Source organism: Carcharodon carcharias, chromosome 33 (assembly GCF_017639515.1).
Source record: "Carcharodon carcharias isolate sCarCar2 chromosome 33, sCarCar2.pri, whole genome shotgun sequence".
Taxonomy (NCBI): domain Eukaryota; kingdom Metazoa; phylum Chordata; class Chondrichthyes; order Lamniformes; family Lamnidae; genus Carcharodon; species Carcharodon carcharias.
In genome coordinates this window covers 14,344,095-14,361,973 of record NC_054499.1, presented here as the reverse complement: position 1 = coordinate 14,361,973, position 17,879 = coordinate 14,344,095, and the positions used below count along the sequence as shown (strand labels likewise).

At 55.2% G+C, this 17,879-nt stretch overlaps 1 protein-coding gene across 1 annotated transcript in view; it reads left to right on the top strand.

The window, feature by feature from the left end:
- LOC121272254 (zonadhesin-like) overlaps positions 1-17,879 on the top strand; it is a 64,019-nt gene that overhangs the window by 24,347 nt on the left and 21,793 nt on the right. Inside the window, exons 12-17 of the mRNA XM_041178783.1 lie at positions 1,269-1,446; positions 3,279-3,387; positions 4,097-4,392; positions 5,980-6,127; positions 7,377-7,462; positions 10,395-10,574. Of these exons, the coding sequence (XP_041034717.1) occupies positions 1,269-1,446; positions 3,279-3,387; positions 4,097-4,392; positions 5,980-6,127; positions 7,377-7,462; positions 10,395-10,574 (997 nt within the window). The remainder of the gene's footprint in view (positions 1-1,268; positions 1,447-3,278; positions 3,388-4,096; positions 4,393-5,979; positions 6,128-7,376; positions 7,463-10,394; positions 10,575-17,879) is intronic.

Below are 17,879 nucleotides of genomic sequence, written 5' to 3'. Positions count from 1 at the left end.
AGACACGATGGGCCAAATGGCCTCCTTCTGTGCCGTTACACTCTTCTGTGAAGAGCGTCCATCTCCTCAGGTGGGGAGTGGGGGTGGAGGGTGTGGGGCAGGGGGCGGGGGTGATGAGGGGAGGAGGGTGGGGGTGATGTGGGAGAGGGGTTAGGGGTGCGGGTGGGGGTGGTGGGGGGAGGGGGTTGGGGTGGGGGTGGGAGTGTAGGCGATGGGGGAAGGGGGTTGGGGGTGATGGGGAAGAGGGTGGGGGTGGGGGTGGGGGTTGGGGTGGTGGGGGGAGGGGTGGCGATGGGGGGGGTAAGGGGGTGGGGGTGTGGGCGATGGGGGGAAGGGTGTGTGGGCGATGGGGGGAGGGAGTGGGGGTGGGAGTTGGGGTGGTGGGGGGAGGGGGTGGCGATGGGGGGGGTAAGGGGGTGGGGGTGTGGGCGATGGGGGGAGGGGTTGGGGGTGATGGGGGGAGGGAGTGGGGGTGGGGGTGGGACTTGGGGTGGTTGGGGGAGGGGGTGGCGACGGGGGGGAAGGGGGTGGGGTGTGGGCGATGGGGGAAGGGGGTTGTGGGTGATGGGGGCGGGGGGGGCTGTGGTGTGGGAAATGGGGGGAGGGGGTGTGGGCGATGGGGGGAGGGGGTGTGGGCAATGGGGGGAGGGGGTGTGGGCAATGGGGGGAGGGGGTGTGGGCGATGGGGGGAGGGGGGTGTGGGCGATGGGGGGAGGGGGTGTGGGCAATGGGGGGAGGGGGTGTGGGCAATGGGGGGAGGGGGTGTGGGCGATGGGGGGAGGGGGTTGGGTGTGATGGGGGAAGGGGTGGGGGCGGTGGTGGGGATGGGGGTGGTGGGGGGAGGGGGTGGGGATGGGGGTAAGGGTGTGGGTGACTGGGGGGGGTGAGGGGGTGATGGGGGAAGGGGTGGGAGTGGGGGTGGCGATGTGGGGGAGGGGGTGGGGGTGGCGTTGGTGTGGGTGATGGGAGGGTTGGAGTGGAGGTGGGGCTGGCGATGGGGGGTGGGGGTGGGGGTGGGGTTGGTGGGGGTGATGGGGAGTTGGAGTGGGGGTGGGGGTGGCGATTGTGGGGGTGGGGTGGGGTTGGTGGGGGTGATGGGGGGTTGGAGTGGGGGTGGTGTGGGCGATGGGGGGGTGGCGATGGGGGCGTGGGGTTGGTGTGGGTGATGTAGGTGAGGGGGCGGTTGATGGGGCCGGTGGGGGGGGGTGGTAATTCCCAGCGAGGGTCTGACTGTGCCTCTGACAGTGCTACCCACCCACCTCTCACAGCTGGACGGGCGACGGGTCAACCTTCCCGCCTTCGTGGAGGACAAGCTGGAGATACGGGTCAGCGGCGGCTTTGTGGCGCTGGAGACGGACTTCGGCCTGAGGGTGCGCTACGACGGGAACCATCACGTGGACGTCACTGTCCCGTCTTCCTACGCGGGACAGCTCTGCGGACTCTGCGGTGAGCTCCAGAGGGAACGGCACCCTCCTCCTCTCCCTAAACTACAAAACCAATTTTAAAAATCAATAAATTAAACGAAAATCAATAAACGCAGTGGGGGCGGGGGGTGTAACTAAAACAAAACTGAACTAATTAACCCAAAATATCATTACCGGTGGGATGGGTGGTGAAGATCCATCCCCACAGTGTCCACCTGTTGGGAAAGGTCCCCCACTCCTGTATAGGGGCTAAAAAGGTTCAGTTATGAAGAAAGACTGCATAGGCTTGTACCCACTTGAGTACAGGAGGACTGAGGGGTGACCCAACCGGGGTCTTTAACGGATTAGATTGGGTCAGGAGCGATGGGCAAGGGGAGCGAGAGTTATGGGACCAAGGCCGGAAGATAGGGCTCGGATACAGCTCAGCCCATAACCTAACTGAACGGCGGTGGAACAAGCTTGAGGGGCCGAGTGGTCAGGGGCAGAGCGTATCACACGGGTCACCGGGAGACCACCAGGGCTGGGACAGCAAGGAGAGGAGGAGAACGCTGAAAGGCCTGGATAGAGTGGGACGTGGGGAAGATGTTTCCATTCGTAGGAGAGACTAGGACCTGAGGGCACAGCCTCAGAGTAAAGGGAAGACCTTTTAGAACAGAGATGAGGAGAAACTTCTTTAGCCAGAGAGTGGTGAATCTATGGAATTCATTGCCACAGAAGGCTGTGGAGGCCAGGTCATTCAGTGTATTTAAGACCGAGATAGATAGGTTCTTGATTGGTAAGGGGATCAAAGGTTACGGGGAGAAGGTGGGAGAATGGGGTTGAGAAACTTATCAGCTGATTGAATGGTGGAGCAGACTCGATGGGCCGATTGGCCTAATTTCTGCTCCTATGTCTTATGGACTGGGTGGCCGATTCCTTTCCAGACTTTGGCCCCCGAGCTTTAATTAATGTTGGATCAGAACCCAATAGCTGAAGTCAACAGAGTTTAGACTGGAAGAGTGCAAAGGTGTGCCAATTAGTGTAAGCATAACTGTTGGCATTTCTCTCTCGCAATCTTATCTTGCCTTCCCCTGAAATAAGTCTACGCAATCTGCCTCAACCACTCCCTGTGGACGCAAGTTCCACGTCTCCTGGATAACAAAGTTTCTCCTGAACTCCCAGGCCGGATTTATCAGGGATGGACTCCATGTTTGCGTCCCCTGGTTCTCGTCTCCCTGCCAAGTGGAAACGCCTTCCCTACATCTGCCCCTATTGAACCCCTTCGTAATTTTAAAACCCTCTATTCGCACCCCTCGTCCTCCTCTTTCCTGGAGGAAAGGGCTCCAGCCGATGGCTGTTAACCTCTCGATTTTGGCCTACCCCTCGTGGGCGCTTGTTCTGCACCTTCTTTGATGCCGTGGGTGAGAGAGGGGAGGCGCTGAGGGAGATCGAGGGGAAGGTTCGTTTAATCTGCCAAGCATCAGCCTCCAAGCCCGAGAATTAATTCTTTCCGATTCTCATGGTGGGGGGAGGGGGGGGGGGGGGGGGTGGGCGTAATTGGGGATGGGGACGGTGGTCGTTCCTTCCTGAGTTGGGAGACTGGGAATGATTACCACCCCCCCCCCCCTACCCCCCCACCCCACCCACTCCTCCACCGCCTCGTTACCCTGGCAATGTGGCCTCCACGCCCCCCCACACTTCCCCCTCTTGTTCCTCACGTTCAACACCCACCCCCCCCCCACCCCTTAAAGGTGAGGGAGGTCGTCCCCGCTCGTGCCTGCTCGCACCTATCCCAGTGGCCAAAGCCCTTCGGCCCATCGAGCTCAGGCTCCAACAGGCTGTGGTGACTAAAGGCCCCGCTGTTTACCGATGCAGGAAACTACAACGGAATCAGCTCCGACGATGACCTCAAGCCCGATGGTGATGATGCCGACAGCTTTAAGGAGCTCGGAGCGAGTTGGCTGGTGCCAGGCACCGACACTCAGTAAGTGCAGACTTTAATTTACTTGTTGGATAACAGCCTTGCTGGCCCTGCATAATTCTCCGCTGACATGTCTGAATTTTTCAGCTAACGCAGGAAAACACATCTCACTTTTAACCACGGGTCGCTGCCCATCACCCCCTGGATCAGACGGTTAACCCCATAACCCCAACTAATGCCTCCTCTCGTCAATCAGTGGGTCCGAGGGTCCAGTTTTGTGTTTCGCTGAGAAGCCAAATAATATTAGCTGATCTGGACCATCTCACGTTGAAGCGCCAATCACCAAACACACACACACACCCGCATCATGTAGATAGGATCACACAGCACAGACGGAGGTCATTCAGCCCATCGTGCCCATCTAGCCCTTTGGAAAGAGCTATCCAATTAGCCCCCCGCTCTTTCCCCGGCATCCCTGCAAGCCTCTCCTTTCACGAGATATTGAGTTAACCTTTCGAGTCCAATGTTGCCCATCTTCAGACTGGGCTCGAGACCTTAACTCCGTCTCTCTCTCTCTCTGTCTCTGTCTCTCCCCACAGACGCTTCCCGGCCAACCCCCCCTCTGAGTTTTTCCAGCACTTTCCATTTTCGTCCCTTATACCTGCGCCCTCCCATCTGTGGGAAGGGTTCTTTCCTTATTTATCCCGCCCTGAGCTCTGTCCTGGTTTTGAACGCCTCCAATAAGTCTCCCCTCAGCCTTCCCTGCTCTCAGGAGGACGATCCCGGCTTCTCCAGTCTCCCCCGACGGAACCGACAGGCGGGACTTCCTGCTCTGGAGACCGGGGGTGGGGTGGGGGGGGTGGGGAGCGGGCGTGATTCTCCGCCGGGTGCCGGGGCCAACAGGAAGTCACCTCACGGGGGGTCCAAGGTCACGGCCGCCATGTTTAAGGGGCACCCAGCCGGACGTTCACTCGACACAGGCCTGGGGCTCCTCCTACTCCGCCGGAGCCCCCAGCGCCCTAGAGGAGGAGACGTGGGCAACCCCACCCCCCACCAACCCCGGGGCACGTGAGGGCACCTCCGGCGTCACCTCATCGCTCGATCGGCGATGCCAAACACCGGGGCCAACGCTCACCATTGCAGTGCTCCGCGTTCGCCAGCCTCTTGACCCTCTAGAGACCCCCTCCCGCCACCCCCCCCCACCCCCGCCCCCCACCCCACCCGCTGCCTCTTGCTGCCCAGGCCCCTTGCTCCTCCTGGCCCTGTGCCAGCCCACAATGGGCCCTCCTTCTCCTCATCTGGGTGAGAGGCCATTACCCAAGCCAGAGTGGCCTGTAGACTCTAGTGGACGTGTGAATGAATTGAAGCGAAACATTAAGTGAGAATGTCCTTTCCAGGTTTCCCTCCATCTTAAAGCCAGCAGACCAGTTCTAAGCCCTTCACACAACTCTCCGTCTAGACATGGCGTCCACACCCCACCCCTTCCACCTGAAGGACCAGAGATGGATGTTCCTCCCGTTCATACATGTGTGTGGGGACATTGCTCTTTGACCAGGGTCATGTCACCCGTGTGCCTGACGCGGACAATTTTCTGCTTGTCCCCACGTCCTTCTAGACTCTATAGAGAGAGACCCTTGCCTTGGCAGCCTAGAGACCACCTGAGCCCCTGTCAGGGATGACCATTCGCCCGGGAGGGTGGAGGTTTGGGGTCGCGAGTTGCCTGCCCTTCACCAGCCGTGCCCCTCAGTGGCAGGAACCTCCCTCCCTCTCACTGCAGCCAATGGCGAATGGCGCAGAATGAATGGCAGCTCCACACCTTGCTGGGATCTCGACGTTAAGAGACCCGTAAGTCGGAAACAAACCTGCTGCGATGGGGCCTTCACCAGAGACAGGAGAACACAGCCGAGCATCTTTGACATCCAGTTGCCTCACCATTATGAGGGTGTCCCATTGGTCGGCCAATTGTGCTGACCTTGAACCCCACCCACCCCGAAAAGACCCTCCTCCCACCTCGAGGGACCTCACTGAGTGACTGACTGTGAGGTCAAGGTCAGATTGGAAAAAAGGCACCTTTCAAACTCGCTCCACCACCGTCCACCCTCCCCTCTGTCGCCCCTGAACCTCCCCTTGTTACCCTGGTCCTTATCACCATCCACCTCCACCTCCCCTCAGAGCCGACACCCATTACCAACCCCGTGCCCACCCTGAACCTGCCCCCCCCCCTCCTGTTACCCGAGCCGCCTGTCCTGCCCCCCTCCGTGACCCTCTCGGTAAGGCCTTCAGCTACAAGACTCACCCTCAACCTGCCACCCTGCTGCATCCCACTTCCCCCTCTGGCAGCGACCGTTCCCCCCTCTCACCAGTACCCTGAGTTCACCCCTGGGACCCTCCCATCAGCGCCACTGACCCTTCCCCCACCGCCCGCCGCTGTTCCCTGGACATCCTCCACCCCTACCCCCCCCACTTCCCTGGACATTCTACCCCTCTTGCCCGGACATCCTCAATCTTCCCCTTGACATACCCATCCACCTTCCCCGGGCACCTGCCCCACCCTTACCCCCCACCACCCCCCCCCCCCCATAAGCCCTGCCTCCCTTGTCCCAGCCTGCGCTCCACTTTACCCCACCCCATCACCCCTCCCCTGCCCCATTCCAGCCTCCGCCCGCCTCCCTGGTCCAGCCTTGGCACCGCCAATGGCTCTCGATACGAGTAAAGTCACCCGAGACCCCACGACAAAGAAGGGGAAAATAACAACTGTGGACCTCAAGGCCGTGGGAGAGGTGCAGCTCGCCCCCTATATACAGTTGCGAAGCTGAACATTCTAAGGACTCGCTGGGGGGGTGGGCGCGGCGGGGGGAGGGGAGGGGGTGGGGCTTAATTTGGAGGCGGAGCCCAATTTCGCGGGGAGGAGGCCCTTTTTTTAATGAGCGTGCGTGAGATGCCCCCCGCCCCCCCCCTCACCTCCCCACCATTGCCAAATTAAGTGCCCCCGCCCGTCCGCCCGCTATGATTCCCATCGGCGAGCGTGGAAATCTCCCTCCCCCCCCCCACAAAGTCTCTCATTCCCGCTGCAATCCGAATAAAACCTCTGAAGATGACGGCCAGGATTTGACAGCTCTCCCCCCGCCCGATGGGATCTTACTGCCCTGCCACATTGACTGGGGGTTTAACTGGCTTACCGCATTCGCCAGGTGGGGTGGGAGCAGGGAAACAGGCCCCAGCAAGGCCTTTAAACTGATGGATTGAACCTCGGCGGCTGAGATTCGAGCTTCACACCGGAACCTCCTCCCCTGTGTCATTATTCCCAACGCTCCTGGCGCCTTAAAGAAGGACCCGCATTTATGTAGCGCCTTTTGTGACCCCCCCAGGCATCCTATGAAGCGCAGCCACTGCTGCTCTGTCGGAAATGCAGCAGTCAATTTGCGCGCAGCAAGCTCCCACAGACCGGATGGATAATCTGTTCTCATGATGTTGATTGGGGGAACGCCATTTCCCAGGATACTGGGGAGAATCTTCCAGCTGTTCTTCAAAACAGCAGCCGTGAGATCTTACACGTTCATCTGAGAGGGCAGGCAGGGGCCTCAGTTTAATGTTTCATCTGAAAGATGACAGTGCAGCACTCCCACAGTACCGGTACCAGCCTGGCTTTGTGTGCTCAGATCCTGGAGAGGGACTTAAACCTGCAACTGTCTGACTCAGCAGTGAAAGCTATCCACTGAGCCACAGCTGACGCCTCTGTGCACCAAAGCGTGTTCCCTTCGCACACTGAGTCCTTTCCCCAAAACTTATTTTGTAGCGTTCAATTGTTCTGTGTTTGATTGTGTGAGTCTGTTTACTGTTGATGCTCACTGTGCTCGATTGGTTAAGCCTGGGCGTGGACTCTGAGCAAAGTAAACAAAGCTGGAAGGCAGAGCTGAAGCATGGAGTAGACATCTTAAAGCACTGCAAATGAAGTTGCTACATACATATATAGCTGGTGTGTCATCTCTGCATAGCTCTGAGGTACAACGATGTACGACATACTTCATTAATTCGATCTGCGATATTCACAGGTGCACCCACGAAGACCCACCCTCGGACTGTCACAAGGACAAATTTGAGGAGCCTTGGAGCTGTGGAATTATCAAGGACCCGAAAGGTAAGGGTCCCAAACTACCCATGGCAACAGAGGGGAGATTACCAGGGGCGGGGGCGGGGGGGTGGTGGTGGTGGGGGGGATAGACCATGTAGACTACAAACAGACCCATAGGAATTGTACCAGGTGAAAGCACATGGATGAGCTGTCACGGTCCCTACGGGAACTAGACAAATGGGAATCACTGGAATGGATCTCAAGCACAGAGCCAAGGGAGCTTTTATTAAGGGAGTTGGGGGACAGAGTGATAATGTTGCTGGACTAGTAATCCCGAGTCCCAGGCTAAAGCCCTGGAGACACAGGTTCAAATCCCACCACAGCTGGTGGAACTTAAATCCATGAATAAATCTGCATTATAAAGCTAGCCTCAGTAATGGTGACGTTGAAACTATCTAGTGAACCCATTTGGTTCACTAATGCGCCCCCCCCCAACTTTAGGGAAGGAAATCTGCCCTCCTTACCCGGTCTGGCCTACACGTGACTCCAGACCCACACAGCAATGTGGTTGACTCTTAACTGCCCCTGTAAAATGGCCGAGTGAGCCCACTCAAGTTCGAGGGGCAATTAGGGGCGGGGGCAACAAATGCTGGACTAGCCAGCGAAAGCCACATCCTGTGAAGGAATTTTTAAAATACTTCCAGGAACCCTGTGATAGGGTTATACACAAATGATTGCCCGAGGGCACAGTACAGAGAGGGTAGGTGGACTTCCCCTGGTAGGGGGAGTCCAGGACAAGTGGGGGGCGCAGAGCCTTAAAAATGAGAGCCAAGCTGTTCAGGGGTGATGTCAAGGGAGCACTTCTTAACACAAAGGGGAGTGGAAATCTGGAACTCTCTCACCCCCCCAAAAAACTGTTGAGGCTGGGGGTTAATTGGACTGAGATGGCCATGTCAACGGAGAAGCTCGGGGCTTTGAGAGGAGTTAAATTGCTGGTGTTCTCCGAAGGGGATAGGCTGTGGATTGAAGGGCTGTGGATGAGCGATATTGTTGCGTCAGTGCGAGCTCAGGAGGTTAAGGGTTTAACATTCCTGCAGAGCCTTTCTCACCCTCAGCTCACCAGCCAATGGGACAGCCTTTGAAGCTTGGTCACCGTTGCAAACCAAATTTGCGCACAGCAAGCTCCCACAACCAGCAATGTGATGGTGACCAGGTCTTGGATTTTCCTGATGTCGATTGAGGGATAAATGTTGGCCAGGAGAACTCCCCAACACCCCTCCCCCACCCCAGCTCTTCTTCGAAATGTCCACTCTGGAGAGCAGGCGGGTCCTCAGCCTAATGTCTCACCCAAAAGACGGCACCTCCGGCAGTGCCGCGCTCCCTCAGTACTGCACTGGGAGCATCAGCTTGGATTTTTTGTGCCTCTGAGGTGAGACTCGAAATCATGGCCTTCAGACTCTGAAGGATGCAAGATACTCATCCCCACCCGCACCCCCGTTTCCCTTCATCCCCCTGGGTAGCGCAGTGGATCTTTGAGAAAGGCATTGTCCCCTAGCACCTCAGAGGTGCAGGCAATGTGCAAATGTCGCTCCGGAGCTGTCCAGGGCTATTCCGAAATTGCGATAGAGGCTCAAATCCCTCCTTGGCCTTGCACCCATACCCCACCCCCGCTCCTCCCTATATCTGCCCCATCCTTCCGTCCTAAAATCACAGAATCTCACAGTGCAGAAGAGGCCCTTCGGCCCATCGAGTCTGCGCCGACCCATGAGAAACATTTGACCTACCTACCGAATCCCATTTACCAGCACTTGGCCCATAGCCTTGAATGTTATGAGGTGCCAAGAGCTCATCCAGGTACTTTTTAAAGGATGTGAGGCAACCCGCCTCCACCACCCTCCCAGGCAGCGCATTCCAGACCATCACCACCCTCTGGGTAAAAAAGCTGTTCCTCACATCCCCCCTAAACCTCCTGCCCCTCACCTTGAACTTATGTCCCCTCGTGACTGACCCTTCAACTAAGGGGAACAGCTGCTCCCTATCCATCCTGTCCATGCCCCTCATAATCTTGTACACCTCGATCAGGTTGCCCCTCAGTCTTCTCTGCTCCAACGAAAACAACCCAAGTCTATCCAACCTTTCTTCATAACTTAAATGTTTCATCCCAGGCAACATCCTGGTGAATCTCCTCTGCACCGTCTCCAGTGCAATCACATCCTTCCTATAATGTGGCGACCAGAACTGCACACAGTACTCCAGCTGTGGCCTCACCAAGGTTCTATACAACTCCAACATGACCTCCCGACTTTTGTAAAATATGCCTCGATTGATAAAGGCAAGTGTCCCATATGGTTTTTTCACCATCCCCACTAACATGCCCCTCTGCCTTCAGAGATCTATGGACACACATGCCAAGGTCCCTTTGTTCCTCAGAACTTCCTAGTGTCATACCGTTCATTGAATACTTCCTTGTCAAATTACTCCTACCAAAGTGTATCACCTCACACTTTTCAGGATTAAATTCCATCCGACACTTATCTGCCCATTTGACCATCTCCTCTATATCTTCCTGTAGCCCAAGACACTCAACCTCACTGTTAACCACCCGGCCAATCTCTGTGTCAATCCTCCTGTGATCCTCAAACTCTGGCCTCTTCTCCAACCCCTCTGCTCTGTCTTCAGCCTCCTAGGCCCTAAGCTCTGGAATTCCCTCCCCAATCCTCTCCGCCTCTCTCTTCTCCTTTAAGGCGCTCCTTAAAACCTACCCTCTTTGACCCAAGATTTATCTCAGCGGGCCAAATATCCCCTCGTGTGACTTGGAGTCGGTTTTCGTTGGAGAACAGTCCAGTGAAGTGCCTCATGGAGCCAACGCAGCACAGGAGGGAGGCGAATCGGCCCATCGAGTCCATCGGATGGCTCGCTGCGAAAAGGTGCTACGTAAATGCAAGTTGTTGTTGGAGGCTGGAGATCATTTAAATTTTTCCTCCTGTCTCTGTTTAAGGTCCGTTCCATGAATGCAACAAGCTCATTCCTCCAGAGCACTCCTTCGAGGACTGCGTATACGATCTCTCCTGTGGACCGAGCGAAGAAATGGCATCGCTCTGCTTTGCGCTGGAGTTCTACGCGACCCTCTGCGCCCAGGCCGGAGTTCCCGTGACCTGGAGAAACAAGACCTTCTGCCGTAAGTAGCTCTTTCACACCAATCGACCATCCCCCCTGCACGCCTTGAAAAGGTGTGTCGGAGAGTCTTCGATTCGAGTGTGTGTGGGACAGTGTTCGATTTGAGCGTGTGTCGGAGAGTCTTCGATTTGAGCGTGTGTGGGAGAGTGTTCGATTCGAGCGTGTGTGGGAGAGTGTTCGATTTGAGCGTGTGTCGGAGAGTCTTCGATTTGAGCGTGTGTCGGAGAGTCTTCGATTCGAGCGTGTGTGGGAGAGTGTTCGATTTGAGCGTGTGTCGGAGAGTCTTCGATTTGAGCGTGTGTGGGAGAGTGTTCGATTCGAGCGTGTGTGGGAGAGTGTTCGATTTGAGCGTGTGTCGGAGAGTCTTCGATTTGAGCGTGTGTCGGAGAGTCTTCGATTCGAGTGTGTGTGGGACAGTGTTCGATTTGAGCGTGTGTCGGAGAGTCTTCGATTTGAGCGTGTGTGGGAGAGTGTTCGATTCGAGCGTGTGTGGGAGAGTGTTCGATTCGAGCGTGTGTGGGAGAGTGTTCGATTCGAGCGTGTGTGGGAGAGTGTTCGATTCGAGCGTGTGTGGGAGAGTGTTCGATTCGAGCGTGTGTGGGAGAGTGTTCGATTCGAGCGTGTGTGGGAGAGTGTTCGATTCGAGCGTGTGTGGGAGAGTGTTCGATTCGAGTGTGTGTGGGAGAGTGTTCGATTCGAGTGTGTGTGGGAGAGTGTTCGATTTGAGCGTGTGTGGGAGAGTGTTCGATTTGAGCGTGTGTGGGAGAGTGTTCGATTCGAGTGTGTGTGGGAGAGTGTTCGATTTGAGCGTGTGTGGGAGAGTGTTCGATTTGAGCGTGTGTGGGAGAGTGTTCGATTCGAGCGTGTGTGGGAGAGTGTTCGATTTGAGCGTGTGTGGGAGAGTGTTCGATTTGAGCGTGTGTGGGAGAGTGTTCGATTCGAGTGTGTGTGGGAGAGTGTTCGATTCGAGCGTGTGTGGGAGAGTGTTCGATTTGAGCGTGTGTGGGAGAGTGTTCGATTTGAGCGTGTGTGGGAGAGTGTTCGATTCGAGTGTGTGTGGGAGAGTGTTCGATTCGAGCGTGTGTGGGAGAGTGTTCGATTCGAGCGTGTGTGGGAGAGTGTTCGATTCGAGCGTGTGTGGGAGAGTGTTCGATTCGAGCGTGTGTGGGAGAGTGTTCGATTTGGGCGTGTGTCGGAGAGTCTTCGATTTGAGCGTGTGTGGGAGAGTGTTCGATTCGAGCGTGTGTGGGAGAGTGTTCGATTTGAGCGTGTGTCGGAGAGTCTTCGATTTGAGCGTGTGTCGGAGAGTCTTCGATTCGAGTGTGTGTGGGACAGTGTTCGATTTGAGCGTGTGTCGGAGAGTCTTCGATTTGAGCGTGTGTGGGAGAGTGTTCGATTCGAGCGTGTGTGGGAGAGTGTTCGATTCGAGCGTGTGTGGGAGAGTGTTCGATTTGAGCGTGTGTGGGAGAGTGTTCGATTCGAGCGTGTGTGGGAGAGTGTTCGATTCGAGCGTGTGTGGGAGAGTGTTCGATTCGAGCGTGTGTGGGAGAGTGTTCGATTCGAGCGTGTGTGGGAGAGTGTTCGATTCGAGCGTGTGTGGGAGAGTGTTCGATTCGAGTGTGTGTGGGAGAGTGTTCGATTCGAGTGTGTGTGGGAGAGTGTTCGATTTGAGCGTGTGTGGGAGAGTGTTCGATTTGAGCGTGTGTGGGAGAGTGTTCGATTCGAGTGTGTGTGGGAGAGTGTTCGATTTGAGCGTGTGTGGGAGAGTGTTCGATTTGAGCGTGTGTGGGAGAGTGTTCGATTCGAGCGTGTGTGGGAGAGTGTTCGATTTGAGCGTGTGTGGGAGAGTGTTCGATTTGAGCGTGTGTGGGAGAGTGTTCGATTCGAGTGTGTGTGGGAGAGTGTTCGATTCGAGCGTGTGTGGGAGAGTGTTCGATTTGAGCGTGTGTGGGAGAGTGTTCGATTTGAGCGTGTGTGGGAGAGTGTTCGATTCGAGTGTGTGTGGGAGAGTGTTCGATTCGAGCGTGTGTGGGAGAGTGTTCGATTCGAGCGTGTGTGGGAGAGTGTTCGATTCGAGCGTGTGTGGGAGAGTGTTCGATTCGAGCGTGTGTGGGAGAGTGTTCGATTTGAGCGTGTGTGGGAGAGTGTTCGATTCGAGCGTGTGTGGGAGAGTGTTCGATTCGAGTGTGTGTGGGAGAGTGTTCGATTTGAGCGTGTGTGGGAGAGTGTTCGATTCGAGTGTGTGTGGGAGAGTGTTCGATTCGAGTGTGTGTGGGAGAGTGTTCGATTCGAGCATGTGTGGGAGAGTGTTCGATTGGAGCGTGTGTGGGAGAGTCTTCGATTCGAGTGTGTGTGGGAGAGTGTTCGATTCGAGCGTGTGTGGGAGAGTGTTCGATTCGAGCATGTGTGGGAGAGTGTTCGATTTGAGCGTGTGTGGGAGAGTCTTCGATTCGAGTGTGTGTGGGAGAGTGTTCGATTCGAGCGTGTGTGGGAGAGTGTTCGATTCGAGCATGTGTGGGAGAGTGTTCGATTTGAGCGTGTGTGGGAGAGTCTTCGATTCGAGTGTGTGTGGGAGAGTGTTCGATTCGAGCGTGTGTGGGAGAGTGTTCGATTCGAGCGTGTGTGGGAGAGTGTTCGATTCGAGCGTGTGTGGGAGAGTGTTCGATTTGAGCGTGTGTGGGAGAGTGTTCGATTTGAGCGTGTGTGGGAGAGTGTTCGATTCGAGTGTGTGTGGGAGAGTGTTCGATTCGAGCGTGTGTGGGAGAGTGTTCGATTCGAGCATGTGTGGGAGAGTGTTCGATTTGAGCGTGTGTGGGAGAGTCTTCGATTCGAGTGTGTGTGGGAGAGTGTTCGATTCGAGCGTGTGTGGGAGAGTGTTCGATTCGAGCGTGTGTGGGAGAGTGTTCGATTCGAGCGTGTGTGGGAGAGTGTTCGATTTGAGCGTGTGTGGGAGAGTGTTCGATTTGAGCGTGTGTGGGAGAGTGTTCGATTCGAGTGTGTGTGGGAGAGTGTTCGATTCGAGCGTGTGTGGGAGAGTGTTCGATTTGAGCGTGTGTGGGAGAGTGTTCGATTTGAGCGTGTGTGGGAGAGTGTTCGATTTGAGCGTGTGTGGGAGAGTGTTCGATTAGAGCGTGTGTGGGAGAGTGTTCGATTTGAGCGTGTGTGGGAGAGTGTTCGATTTGGGCGTGTGTGGGAGAGTGTTCGATTTGAGCGTGTGTGGGAGAGTGTTCGATTTGAGCGTGTGTGGGAGAGTGTTCGATTTGGGCGTGTGTGGGAGAGTGTTCGATTTGAGCGTGTGTGGGAGAGTGTTCGATTCGAGTGTGTGTGGGAGAGTGTTCGATTCGAGCGTGTGTGGGAGAGTGTTCGATTTGAGCGTGTGTGGGAGAGTCTTCGATTCGAGTGTGTGTGGGAGAGTGTTCGATTCGAGCGTGTGTGGGAGAGTGTTCGATTCGAGCGTGTGTGGGAGAGTGTTCGATTCGAGCGTGTGTGGGAGAGTGTTCGATTCGAGCGTGTGTGGGAGAGTGTTCGATTCGAGCGTGTGTGGGAGAGTGTTCGATTCGAGTGTGTGTGGGAGAGTGTTCGATTCGAGCGTGTGTGGGAGAGTGTTCGATTCGAGTGTGTGTGGGAGAGTGTTCGATTCGAGTGTGTGTGGGAGAGTGTTCGATTCGAGTGTGTGTGGGAGAGTGTTCGATTCGAGTGTGTGTGGGAGAGTGTTCGATTCGAGCGTGTGTGGGAGAGTGTTCGATTCGAGCGTGTGTGGGAGAGTGTTCGATTCGAGCGTGTGTGGGAGAGTGTTCGATTCGAGCGTGTGTGGGAGAGTGTTCGATTCGAGCGTGTGTGGGAGAGTGTTCGATTCGAGCGTGTGTGGGAGAGTGTTCGATTCGAGCGTGTGTGGGAGAGTGTTCGATTCGAGCGTGTGTGGGAGAGTGTTCGATTCGAGCGTGTGGGAGAGTGTTCGATTCGAGCGTGTGGGAGAGTGTTCGATTCGAGCGTGTGTGGGAGAGTGTTCGATTCGAGCGTGTGTGGGAGAGTGTTCGATTCGAGCGTGTGTGGGAGAGTGTTCGATTCGAGCGTGTGTGGGAGAGTGTTCGATTCGAGCGTGTGTGGGAGAGTGTTCGATTCGAGTGTGTGTGGGAGAGTGTTCGATTCGAGCGTGTGTGGGAGAGTGTTCGATTCGAGCGTGTGTGGGAGAGTGTTCGATTCGAGCGTGTGTGGGAGAGTGTTCGATTTGAGCGTGTGTGGGAGAGTGTTCGATTAGAGCGTGTGGGTGAGTGTTCGATTAGAGCGTGTGGGAGAGTGTTCGATTTGAGCGTGTGGGAGAGTGTTCGATTTGAGCGTGTGTCGGTGAGTGTTCGATTTGAGCGTGTGTCGGTGAGTGTTCGATTCGAGCGTGTGGGAGAGTGTTCGATTTGAGTGTGTGGGAGAGTGTTCGATTTGGGCGTGTGTGGGAGAGTGTTCGATTCGAGCATGTGGGAGAGTGTTCGATTTGAGCGTGTGTGGGTGAGTGTTCGATTCGAGTGTGTGTGGGACAGTGTTCGATTTGAGCGTGTGTGGGAGAGTGTTCGATTTGAGCGTGTGTGGCAGAGTGTTCGATTGGAGTGTGTGTGGGAGAGTGTTCGATTCGAGCATGTGTGGGAGAGTGTTCGATTCGAGCGTGTGTGGCAGAGTGTTCGATTGGAGTGTGTGTGGGAGAGTGTTCGATTCGAGCATGTGTGGGAGAGTGTTCGATTTGAGCGTGTGTCGGTGAGTGTTCGATTCGAGTGTGTGTGGGACAGTGTTCGATTTGAGCGTGTGTGGGAGAGTGTTCGATTTGAGCGTGTGTGGGAGAGTGTTCGATTTGAGCGTGTGTGGGAGAGTGTTCGATTTGAGCGTGTGTGGGAGAGTGTTCGATTCGAGCGTGTGTGGGAGAGTGTTCGATTCGAGCGTGTGTGGGAGAGTGTTCGATTCGAGCGTGTGTTGGTGAGTGTTCGATTTGAGCGTGTGTGGGAGAGTGTTCGATTTGAGCGTGTGTGGGAGAGTGTTCGATTCGAGCGTGTGTGGGAGAGTGTTCGATTTGAGCGTGTGGGAGAGTGTTCGATTTGGGCGTGTGTGGGAGAGTGTTCGATTCGAGCGTGTGGGAGAGTGTTCGATTCGAGCGTGTGGGAGAGTCTTCGATTTGAGCGTGTGTGGGAGAGTGTTCGATTTGAGCGTGTGTGGGAGAGTGCTCGATTGGAGTGTGTGTGGGAGAGTGTTCGATTCGAGCGTGTGTGGGAGAGTGTTCGATTCGAGCGTGTGTGGGAGAGTGTTCGATTCGAACGTGTGTGGGAGAGTGTTCGATTTGAGCGTGTGTGGGAGAGTGTTCGATTCGAGCGTGTGTGGGAGAGTGTTCGATTTGAGCGTGTGTGGGAGAGTGTTCGATTTGAGCGTGTGTGGGAGAGTGTTCGATTCGAGCGTGTGTGGGAGAGTGTTCGATTCGAGCGTGTGTGGGAGAGTCTTCGATTTGAGCGTGTGTGGGAGAGTGTTCGATTTGAGCGTGTGTGGGAGAGTGTTCGATTCGAGCGTGTGTGGGAGTGTTCGATTCGAGCGTGTGTGGCAGAGTGTTCGATTCGAGCGTGTGTGGCAGAGTGTTCGATTCGAGCGTGTGTGGCAGAGTGTTCGATTCGAGCGTGTGTCAACTCTTATCCAAGTGGGGAGGGTCTCACTATCCTCTGATGCACTTGCTTTGGTATCAAAGGCACGAAACAAACTATGGATACATTTTCCACTTTACAAGCACATAAGCAACAGGAGCAGAAATAGGCCATTTGGCCCCTCAAGCCTATCCCACCGTTTAATAAGATCATGGCTGATCAGCCCCTGTGGAAAGCCTTTATGAACCCACTCAGCAATAGTTTTTACTCACACCACCAGCTGCTTAGTCAGACCTGCATGCTGGACTCGCCCCCGGATGGTAGGTATGCTGAACGACTTCTTCCACACAATCTCCAGCCACTGACCATATCACACTGCCTGGCTGCAGCCCCAGTCTCATGGGAAGATGCGGCTTTAATACCCCTTCCTGACCCTGGTCTCTCGGCACATAAGGGAGCATCTTAAATCGAGTAACTCCATTGGATTATCAACCTTACTCTGGCTGTGCTAGGACAGCCAGCCCATTGGTCATTTCCTGCCCTCAGTAGATGAGTGTCTCCAGGTGACTGCCAGCAATGGATGGGGATTTCTGTGCCTTGTTGGATCAGGAAAATTGTCACACACACATCCCCAAGAGGCCCGTTGGTGAGGCCAGTTTCTGTAATCAGGACATCTGGTGGTTAGTCACCACCCCGGTGGCATATCCTGACACATCTGTGTGTGCGCGAGAGTGTGAATGTGCGTGTGAGAGAGTGTGTGTGTGTTAGAGTGTGTGTGTGTGTGTGTGTGTGTTACAGTGTGTGTGTGTGTGTGCGCGAGAGTGTGAATGTGCGTGTGAGAGAGTGTGTGTGTGTAGAGTGTGTGTGTGTGTGTGTGTGTGTGTTACAGTGTGTGTGTGTGTGTGCGCGAGAGTGTGAATGTGCGTGTGAGAGAGTGTGTGTGTGTTAGAGTGTGTGTGTGTGTGTGTGTTACAGTGTGTGTGTGTGTGCGCGAGAGTGTGAATGTGGGTGTGAGAGAGTGTGTGTGTGTTAGAGTGTGTGTGTGTGTTACTGATTGTGTGTGTGTGTGTGCGTGTGTGTGTGTGTGAGTGTGTGTGTTTTTGTGTGTGTGTGTGAGAGTGTGTGTGTGTGAGAGTGTGTGTGTGTGTCTGAGAGTGTGTGTCTGAGAGTATGTGTGTGTCTGAGAGTGTGTGTGTATGTGAGACTGTGTGTGTGTTTTTGTGTCAGTGTATGTGTGTGAGAGTATGTGTGTATGTGAGAGTGTGTGTGTTTGTGTTTGTGCGTGTGTGAGTGATTGTGTGAGAGTGTGTGGGTGTGTGTTTTTGTGTGAGCATGTGTGTGAGAGTGTGTGAATGTGAGTGTGAGTGTGTGTGAGTGTATGTGTGTGAGTGTGTGTGTGTGTGTGAGTGTGTGTGAGTGTATGTGTGAGAGTGTGTGTGTGAGTGTGAGTGTGTGTGTGTGAGTGTGAGTGTGTGTGTGAGTGTGAGTGTATGTGTGTGTGTGAATGTGAGTGTGTGTGTGTGAGTGTATGTGTGAGAGTCTGTGTGAGTGTGTGTGAGTGTATGTGTGAGAATGTGTGTGAGAGTGTGTGTGAGAGTGTGTATGAGAGTGTGTGTGTGTGTGTGTGAGTGTATGTGTGTGTGTGAATGTGAGTGTGAGTGTGTGTGTGAGTGTATGTGCGAGAGTCTGTGTGAGTG